General features: G+C 41.0%; 1 protein-coding gene across 1 annotated transcript; it reads left to right on the forward strand. All coding sequences in view use genetic code 11, as the record gives it.

Moving 5' to 3' along the window:
- Positions 1-233: 233 nt before the first annotated feature.
- Positions 234-7,392, forward strand: EGR_00766 (60S ribosomal protein L27a; the record flags this gene model as incomplete). Its single annotated transcript, XM_024490015.1, has 6 exons — positions 234-308; positions 3,812-4,129; positions 4,166-4,290; positions 6,225-6,336; positions 6,421-6,694; positions 7,151-7,392. The coding sequence occupies 6 exons, from the start codon at positions 234-236 to the stop codon at positions 7,390-7,392; spliced, it is 1,146 nt and encodes a 381-aa protein (XP_024355418.1).
- Between the last annotated feature and the right edge of the window lie 3,765 nt (positions 7,393-11,157).

The raw sequence follows: 11,157 nt of genomic DNA on the forward strand, positions 1-11,157 counted from the left end.
TAATACCTGTGGTGAATGAAGTTCGTTCTTCACCTGTATCCATCGTTTGCATTGTCACGAACTTAGTGTCATTAGTTTACTGCCTTGTTTGGCCGCTTTCGGTTATGTGGGCGCTTAGAGCTTCGTGTATTGCAATTTCATTTCGTGGCACGGCTTTCGTGTGACGCTAAGGCCTCCCAGCTCTTCTGTGTTGGCGATATGTGTTTGCCCCACTTCGCGTCGATAGTGAATCGATGAATGATTCTGGCGAGGTTTACGCCTCCAATGAGCATCCTTCATCTACCACCCAAGGCACCGTTTTACGGCAGGTGGGTAATGGGTAGTTGATGTATTTTGGTAGGTGTTGGGAAGCACAGTTCGACTTGAATTGACAGTGCTTCTTGATGGGAGACAAACGCATTAGTAATTGCACCCTCGATCGCCCACATTAAGTTGGTATCGGGAGAGGTGTCCTCCAGGTGGTCCCCTGTTTCACCTAAATCGCGCAAAACTTATGGTAGCTTTGGTCGGCCTTGAGTCAAAGCTGTTAGGGTATAGCTAATGGTATGGTTGAAATCTGAGGATCGACCCTTACTGCTTGGTAGTTTTAGATGCAGCTGTATTTGTACAGACAAGTTTATGCATTAATGCCAGTCATTTCCCAGGTTTGTTTGCACGTCAGTTGTTTGGTGCCTGTTTCTCATGCGTCGAGTAATGGAAATCATGAAAAATACCACAAAGCAGGACTGTTTTATTTCCGCAATTTTAAAAATGGATGGTTGTGGTGTTGTACCCCCGAATGTGTCCTCAGACATCTTAATGAATGTGTTCGATATCTTATTCTTGAATGTCTTATAATTGGCCCTCAATCCCTCTTAAAGTGCTCATTCAGCCCTACAAGAAATTGACGTGGGCTTTTGATCTTTATCGAAGGGGCGATGTAGGCGCGCCGCTATCCTAAGAACACCACGAACCAATGAGGTGGAGACACGCTTGCAGCGGTCACGGTACACGCGTGTCTCCACTTTTGACATTCTGCACTAGGCGAAATGAGTTTTTATAGTAGAGATTCTCTCAGTTAACAAATTTGTAATGTTTACTATGCTTAGAAATTGCAGAGTCTTCTTTGGTTTTGAGGATGGAATTTGTATTTGCGCAATACACATGCTACGGTATGCAAATTATTCTAACACTGTAATTATGTCTCACTGCTTGGTGACAGAGGTTTGTATTCAAATTTTAAACCAAAAAATTATCAGTACTAGGAATACTTTTACGACGAAAGCTAGTGCATTCAAAGGATACACTGGGACTATTAGGTGAAATCTGAACCTAGGTGCTCAAATTTTACGAACATGGGTGCTGAAACCGGCATCAGTTGTGTAGTGGTACATGAGGAAGATATTTTTGCATTAAGTACACCAACACGCGAGAATCCCTACTTTTGTCAGCACTGGGACAGCATGGCTTTTAATTAATTGCAGTGACCCTAACGGACAACCGGCTTTTCTGTGGAATTGTATTTGACATCTATTTGAACAGGTATTTTCATGCCTCCTAAGCATGATGCTTATAAGCAATACTTAACGGAGCTAAGCAGGTCTATACTAGATAAATCTGGTGAATTTTATCAATGGTGAGGACTTAATGTTTAATGAAATGAGTGTAGCCATGGGAGTGAAAAAAAGAACACGTCTTTGAAAGGGCAATGTCGCCGAGTGCAAGTACAACTGGATGCTACTCAAGTACCTGTCTAGTTTAAAAACGATCGCCTAAACAGCAACTCCAGTAAATTGCAAGTCGTAAAAATATTGACCTAATAAACTTCGTCAAAAGTAAAAGATTACTTAAACTAGTTCCATTGAGCCCGTGCTTTGCACCAGTTCATGCTTCGCAGTTTGTTCTTTATCTCTGCTGAAAATTTATTCGTTTATGCATCTGCCCAACCGCTGCCCATCAGTACAGCTACCTATTCAAATATCTATCTGTTCATCCACTTATCCATATATCTCCAAATTACCGTATCTAACCATCTGTATCTATCCAAGTCACCCTTTCCGTACTATCAAAATATTATCCATCTGCATATGTTTCTATCTAGCTATCAGCCGAACCGCCTGAATAGTAGGCAGTCCAATTACCTATCCACTTGTCTCTATCTCTTAGTCTCTTTACATTGTCCATCTCTCCTATCCCTAATTCTCTACCTGTCTAGCCATCGAATTATCTGACCACATATCCATCTCTCTTCTTTTCGTTGTATTTATCACTTTATTTATTTATTCGACTACACATCTCTCTTTATAGACCTACCCATCTAGTCATCCCTTTATATCATCTATGTCAGTTCTATCTCTCTTACTATTCCTTCCTATAACCATCTATCTATCTATATATCCGTCTCTTTCTTCATTTCTATGTATTACCTTATTTATCCACATACATATCTCCATCTAGCTACCTATCCATTTAGTCCAGTGATCTGTCTACATATGCATCAATCTATCATAAAACATACCTCTGTAGCACGATAGTGGTTTATCCCTCGGAGTTGGTGAGACGCCACTTTTGTACTTGGAATTAGCCCCCTTGTACCTCGCTGGGTGAGCTGGCCTTCGGGGCCATGCCAATAGCCCAGATACCTTCTCTGTGCTGAATATATATTCTGCCCGAGCATTGCGTCTTCTTCAGTCTTCAGGGAAGTCTCGGGACGCTGCACTTCATCAAACTCTTTGTGCTATCTATTGCTCTGTCTATCCATCTTTCCTACTAGCCATGTCTATTTAACTAGCTGTCCGGATTACTTATCCCCCTTAATACACTTAAATAAATCAATTTATTTAGCTGCCTGTGCATTTCGGCCGACCAGTCCATCTCCTTATCGAACAAAATTCGATTCAATAAGTGAGGTGGTGGAGTGGGTATCACAATTCTACGTTAGGCAGCGTCGAATAGGCCAGTCTTTTGCTTTAGGAAAACCATGGCTCTTCCCACAGCAAGACGTTTGACTGTTTTTCTCTACTTTAAATCATCTGTTAGGTGGTGTCAGATAAAAGAGCGGATTCTGTTACTGATGAACGGAGGGTCAATGGCATTAAAATCAAGCCCTACTATTTGCCGAATCTATGTAATCCGTCTGAGCATTGTAACTTCTTTTGCCTTGAACAGCCGCACAAGTGGTGTGCAAATACTCGTATTTTATGTATAAAATCAGGTCATAACTATTGAAATCAACCAAAATATTGCCTAGAGGATTATGTTTTCCTTTTAGAAGTGTTGAGGGGGGATATTATAACGTGATTTACTTATGAATATTTGTCCTAGTGCACAGACGATATGCCGTTAAAATTTTTTGGAATGAACCAAATCTAAAAGGAGCTATAATATTCTCGTAGAATACATATGTTTGACGCATAGTTCGGATGGGAATGCTAGCATGGCATGGAGGCCAGCTCACCTGGCAAATGTACGCTGCGAAGACACAAAAAGTAATCTTCTACCATGATTAAGAGGCAAACAAGTGGCACACCATATTCCTAATCCTGACTTAACGGCAAAATATACTATTAGGTATTATAATTCTGGAATGCACTCGCGCAAGGTTTTATTATTAGTTGTGCACAAGATAAAATAAAAGTATTAAAGTATAAAAGTATAAGCTTTTCAAATGCTATGCATGCATATTTTTGCTACATTGTTTATGGTTGCTTTAACTGTGAATTTTAATCATTAATACACTTTTGTTTATAACAGTAGGGGCTTAGTTGGCGCCATACTTCTTTGCCCTCTGCTATGGTATCGCGCGCTTTTCTCTAACCTTTGTTCCTTTTAGTCCAAAATAAAGGCCAAGAAGACCAGGAAGCTGAGGGGTCACGTTAGTCACGGCATGGGTCGTGTTGGTAAGCACAGGAAGCATCCTGGTGGTCGAGGTAATGCCGGTGGCGAACACCACCATCGCATTAACTTCAACAAATACCACCCGGGTTACTTTGGGAAAATTGGAATGCCTCACTACCATTTGAAGCGTAATCCATATTATTGTCCAACTATAAATTTGGACAAACTGTGGTCCCTTGTTTCTGATGCGACCTACGAAAAGTATAAGAACTCCAAAGATGGGAAAGCTCCTGTTATTGATTGCGTTCGAAAGGTAATTATCACTAAATTTTGTGCATGTACTTTTTAGGGGTACTTTAAAGTTCTGGGTAAGGGTATCCTTCCAAAAGTTCCCGTCATCGTGAAGGCGCGGTTCTTCTCGAGACGTGCAGAGGAGAGGATTAAGGCTGTTGGCGGCGCCTGCATCCTTACTGCGTAAATAAACGTACCATTTGTCGGCCTATATATTCTCGTTTTGGGGGGTCGCACTGGTTGTGTGTATGTGAGTCGAGGTTCTACCTCTTGTCTTATCTTTATTTGTGTGGCGCCCCATCCTTTTAACTTGTGGTCTGTGGCGTCGGTAGTTTTTTGCTTATATCAGTGAAGCAGCCGTAAGGTTTTTTGTTTCGGAGGGTCCGGTGCACCATAGAATTAGGGTCAGTGAGGGTTTGCTCATGGTGAGATGTGAAGACTTCGTAAGATACGATCCTCGAAGCCGGTCGTGGTCGTTGGAACGTGGTGGGCTTGCTGAGCGATAGCTTCGTTCTCGTTTCGTCAAAAGCGCCATAGTTGGGGTCATGCATCCATCAATGCAGTGTCCGCGTCTCAATACTGCCGGATGTGCGTAGCGGATCCGACCAAACCGTTTTACGAAACATCTACGAATGATCGGCGCATACCGTCTGGTCGTGGCTCTTCCTGTTCTCGTAAATTCTAGTGAAGACTACCTGTATTATGCTATGATTTAAGAATTCAGGTGAGCACTACCAGGAATTGTGGACGCATGCGTGTCACTGGTGAAAGAAGCTTGAAGAGAAGGAACCCAAAACTTTGTGGAATCAAACACCTGTGACATCGTAGGCAAGCTTCAGAAGTTGCACAAGGACATTACCTGCCCCGCCTTTTAGGGAAAGGAGAAGGAAAACGCCTTACGTCCCATTCCGCAAAAACCTCATTACGCTATCTATTCAATTGTTTGAATGCTTTATTCAAATTCAACTAGAAGCAGCATATTTGTGACGGCTGACGGTGATGTCGCGGAGTTGGTGGAGCACTTCACATAGGTTTGTTCTGCTTCAGGGTTGCTAAACAGGTCAACGTGTCTACAACGGACTAGTACCGCCTATGGCTAGTTCTAGCACAACTTTCGGCCGAACGCGAAAGGTTTTAAGTTGAGCTATCCTCAGTGCAATGTTGATATTGCAGTACTGAATTTTGAGTCGTTGCAATTTTGCACATGAAACTTCCATTTGGCTTTTGGACGAAATCTTTTTAATTGACTTAAGATCGTTAGCATCTCGAGTTTCTCTTCGAGGATTCACTGTACTTTGCAAGCAGCTATTAACAGTATTGTATCTCGTGATTTCATAAATAATCATAGCATTCTGACATTGTTCCACCAGCAAGGAGACCATTTATGACTATTATTTCCACCCACAATTGAAAATAGCAAAATTAAAATGTGCCTCATGCGAGTTTACTTTGGTGCTTTCCTAGCATCGAAAAAACACCACATTAACGTTGGGCGCATTATTCACTATTAACATTTACTTGTACTTATTCAGGATTGTGAACATTTAAATCCGTTTTCAGCATGAGGGCGTACTGACCGGTTCCAAGTTGAGGCACAATAATTTTTGGCATTGATTCTCAAATCCTCTTTACACATACAGACATTGACAGCACTAGCATCAAGATGGGTCGGTGAGTCGTTGGTTAGTGATTTCCCTATGGAATAGAACGCACTCTAATGGTTGGTGCATTTTCATTATGGTGATTAGATCTTTACGCGAAAAGGAACATGTCTGTCACATGAAGGCTGGACACATGACATTTGAATAAATTGATTTTCCGTGTGTTGAGCGTCTGTTGTAGCGACGTTTTGCGATGGGTGCATTGCATTCAGTAAACAAGCATGGAATGCCTACAAAAATTATTGAATCAAACGTAAAGGAGTCTGGTAAGTTGCTTCGATATGGATAAAACCACATAATTTGTGAAGGTTTAAAATCTTTCGATCAAAAAACCAACAACCACCAAGTGGACTCAAATCCCACAAGAGTACCTAATAACTCTCAAAATAAAACAGACTCTCTGAGAACCGACCCGTCACTAATCGGGTCGCCATTAGATACACCCATTAACTCCAGGAATGTAGGAAAGTACTCCGAAGTGAAGAAACCACAGAGGCCTAGCCGAGATGCTGAGGTGAGGCGCTCTAAATCGACTAATGTTTCGCCCACTGGAACTCACAAAAAGAATGTAAGACCGAGGCAGGAGAACACAATCCAAAGTAGCATTACTACCCATGGTAGAGATCAAAACATGCTAAGTAAATTCATACAGGCCGGTGTTGGCTACGCGTTTATGCGAGATAATGAGACCAATACTATACAACCGATATTTCCCAGCAATACACCAGTAGGTGTCAAAAAGTGCGGTTTGAATCCGTCCATTGCTACTCCGTGCTCGTCATCTGGGCAGGCTTATGGAGACGAAGATAAGGCTCCTGATGATGTTGTTGCACGCAAGAAACAGGTTCATGCAGTGGACGAAAGCGGCTCTGGGACAAGGCTGAGGGCATGCGCAAGAGCTGTCAATATTGTCGCTCTTGATGATGGTGATTCAAAATACCAAAACACCATGTATCCAAAAGGTGACACAAACACCAAGTCCATAAAAGAGCAAAGCTATCCTTCAAAAATACAACGTGATAATCATGTATTCAACCCAAACAGCCAGGAATGTCAAAAAAATTGGATTAGCTTTAATCAAAACGGGGTTAAAAAACAGTCAGCTAATCCTGGCCTTTGTTGTAGGTCTTCGTCTCCGACCCTTAGACGAAAACTTTCGGACCCGAAAAACGATACCACTCTCTATAAAGCAAGCAAGAAACCCATTTACTCTTTAGCAAGTCCCAAAGTCGTTTCTCGTCACAACTTGGTAGCTCAATCGGTAGGGCGAAGGGGTTCGAAAAGCCCGAGACGAACGAAAAATAGGTCACCTCCGACAAGAGCAAAGGCATGTACATTACAGAGCCCACCACAACCAAATAAATTTCGTTTCTTCCTCAAAGAGACCGAGGAGATAAACAATATGCTCAACGATCCCGATGATCGGAGAATAAGAACAATTTGCGAACGATTCCAATGCGACCTAGATATCTACGCTAAAAATCTCATAGGCGGATTCATGCAATACACAGTGGACATTGCGGCCCCGAATGCCTCAAGCCTTCTTGGATGTGTGAAGAACCTCGACTCAGCCCTAGGTTGGCACATAGCTCCACAGCTGAATAGCGGTAACAATCAAAAGTAGACATGAATCAATGTGTTGCACTGTTGACAAGAGATGTACAGTTTAATGAATACACTAAGGTCTTCAAATACGTTTCGCGTCCCGTTTTGTTTCGCAAGGCAACAACGAACCATACTAACTGGGGAAATTAAGGCATGCCGTACAAAGTAATATTTAAGGCGAAGTCCGCGGTTAAGTGTACTATATAAATATTCCCCCAAATTTCCCAAACCTTGAATAACCTTTGTAGGGTGAATGTATTCCATTCAGATTTTGATATACCATTGAAATTGTAGTCATTCGAGGCAAGTTCCACAAGTTTCTATACGTCACTAGCATAGGGCTCCCTGCGTCAAAGATAATCCCATTCAGTAGAAACTTCCACCCCAATAATTTTCCGAATGTAAGTGAGCGCGGAAATCGGCCTAAGCTTCCTTTTCCAAGTAAATATCACGGCGTGGAGGTCTTTCGTACTTACTCTAGTGGGTGATAGAGAAAACAACCAGCAGTAACCTGTTCAACAGTAATCATTTAAGGAATATAGCTAGGCGTGTAGTATCACCGGCTGGACGTCCAGGTTGACAGTGCAGAAATCGGAAGTTAATCTCTTCCGATAAAGAATTCTCCGAAAAAAAGGTCGACTTCAAAAAGTAACGAGATTTCATATACCGACCAACCAAGCGAATAAAGCAGTAAAAGTGAATTAAGGTAATGCCGTAGCCACATTAGCAATACGGAAGGTTTTAACCATTGGGCATATTTACCGAACTGGCCAGTAGGATATCTACTACACTACTACGTGTTCATATTTAAAATGTGAAACAATCAAGGCGACAATGACACCTTGTTGACAAAATCCAGATTACAACAACAAACATGCAAAAATAACCACCTTTTCGGGAATTTTCAGATAACCCCAAGTCTATGATAACCACGATCTATAAAACTATACTTAATCCAAGACATACTATGGAACAATAATTATGAAAACTAACACAATAATTGTTGAAGCTTCCTCAATAACCATTTGACCAAATTTCACAGCAATGAATCTACCACGAGCATTCAGGATAAAGGGTTAATGAAAAACAATTCGGATGGATGATTTTGTAATGGAAAACCTGAACTTGATATCTATCATGAGAAAGTAATAGACGAGGCAACAATAAGTACACAGATTCCATGTCGCACCTGAAAATACACAATAGAAGAGTCTAGTGCAAAGCAGTAACTACCAAAACCACTGTAGGCTGATGTCTAGATCAACGAAAAAGACCAAATTGTTTCTGAACATCATATTCGGCGTGAACGACAGCCAAAATAGGAGAACAAGGTTATAGTCAGGCGCCTCGAATCAAAACACAGGAAACAGCTCAAGGCCCAAACGCGGTCTCACTTCGGTTTCAAAATTAAAAGATCTCAAAGTTTCAAGAGATTCTATTTGAATAGTGTTTAAGTACAGTGGAAAGACAGAAAAAATCAAGAATCCGAGCTCCTTTCAGAGTAGAACTTTTCAACCTAGATCAACGTAAAAAAATGTAAAAAGCCTACCAATTTCCGTACATAATCCCGCTCAGACTTCGCTTTAACAGACTCACTTCTTTCCTGGACACTTTCGGCGGAATAGGGGGGTTTTATGACTGTCTGTTCTAGAACATGTATGTCTGGTTTCACCCAACGGACAGACAGCTGAGCTTCACCCGGTAGCCTAAACTTCGAAGATCAACACTGACAACCCACGTCTTTGACAAGTGCTCAAAAAGATTTCTGACTTCCTTAGGAACGTCTGGCTCAAAAAGCTTCATTCGCTCCTGTTCTTGCCTCTCATTTCGATTAGACCGAGCAGTTACCTAGAACTTGCACTGCTCAGAGGAGTGGTTACCTTTTCTAAGTCCAACTCTGGGTAAGAAAACGAGGCATTCGGTTTGATTATCCTTATTTCTTTAACATTCTCATGTCGATAAAAATAAACATCATACGAATCTTGCCGGCCAGATTTGGCAGGACGCTCTTAATACGCATAAAATATAGGTATCCAGCATTCATTCACTTACGAAACATGAAAAATTTTTGATTGTCATCAGAATATAAGACTTCGCCGTCCAAATTTTCGCCGTCATCCATTGTAAATTCAACATAAACGCCGGGCCTGACGCCTTTCCACATTTTCTACACTGTTGTAAGAGATTTCGGCTATGCCGACAACTCTTAGCCAATAAAAGCGGCCTTACGTGCCTAGACATGTTTGCATATGGATAATGCAAATTATTTCACAAGTAATTGAAAACTTTGTGTTAAGCTTGCACGCATTAGAAAATTTTTGAGAAGCTTTTTGCAACCAAATCAAGTGTTAGTATAACCAACTATTTTTTAATTACAGCAAGAATTTTACTTATAATTGGATATTTTGCTTATTGACGAAAAATCATAGTGCTCCTTTGAAATTTTTTTTGATGGAACAGCTGTGGTATTTAGACAGCGGGCTGCATGTGCAATCGTGCATAGTTATGCTCTTCTTTTACTAGTTAAGCAATATATTTCTCTCCGAAACTTGCGCCTTTGCCCTTGTCTATTACCTCACTTACCACTTTGTCATCCATGTTATCATTATGCTTGCGAAAAATTTCATGAGGCGTTTTCTACCCGCACTTCTTGAAGTTTGCGGTGTTCGTTTTGTCATGGAGTTGAGGGCGTCTACTCCCCCTCCCCTCAGAATATCATACGATTTCAAGGTTTTTTGCTTTATTATATTATATCGTTTTTAGAAAGTCAAATATACCTCGCGTTCTCTTCTCATAGTGGCTGTTCTACTTTGTGTTATTTTGATTACTCTTGGAATTCTCCTATTTCGCCCACCGGATACATATAAGTGCGTAATTTTGCGTTTCTCTTACTTTATAGAAATTTGGAGGAATTCACCAAATTTCCTACGGACTTGCATGACTTGAAACTACTTGGTGCGGCACTCCTGAAATATAGGTGTGTATACTATTGGCGCATTCTGCTGACGATAACGGTAGTGTATATCTTGTATCCTTTACAAAGTTAATTGATTTGTACATTGTGTTTTTCTAATGTCTGTCGTTCAATATTGACCCTCATAGTTCCCTTTGTTTTGCCTTTCTTTCGAAAGTTCCGCTATTTACATGTTGCCGAGGCTTTTCTACTACTTTGTGCAGACTTCTTTCAAATTTTCCTTTGTACATGCATGTCACTTATAGTGTCTGCCATTATTCGACTGTTATGTTATGGTTCTTAACATTGCGTGTAGTCTTCAGTCTTTCATGATTCCTGGTTCCGCATTGTGCAGTTTTCTACTAGGATATCTCTTTCCTATTCCTTTGGCCCTTTTCGTGATAGCTTTCGTAAGTTTTTATTCGCTTCTCACATACATTCGTTAGTGTTCAGCCGTTGGTGCCTCATGTTGCTATGTCATATTCGACTTTATTGGCAGTCGAACTGTATTAAACCTCTTTCCCGAACGTATTGCGGCGTGTCAGCAAATGGTCAGTACCAACTATTCTACCATATGATTGCTTTAGATGAGTCGCTTTAAAAACACAATGTGTTTTACGATATTTCTTTTCCGATTGAGTCCCATTATTCCCAATTGGTTAGTCAACATTAGCTCACCACTACTTGGTGTTCCCTTGGTGGATTTCTTTATGGGAACCTTCATTGGTGAGTTTTTTTTCTGTTTTACTTTTGACTTCAATTTAAACAATATCATTTCTCAAGTGTGCGCCATGTTTCCTCGTCATTGCAAGTTTACCCTAATCTGTGCTA

This window comes from Echinococcus granulosus (assembly GCF_000524195.1).
Source record: "Echinococcus granulosus chromosome Unknown EG_S00003, whole genome shotgun sequence".
Lineage (NCBI taxonomy): Eukaryota > Metazoa > Platyhelminthes > Cestoda > Cyclophyllidea > Taeniidae > Echinococcus > Echinococcus granulosus.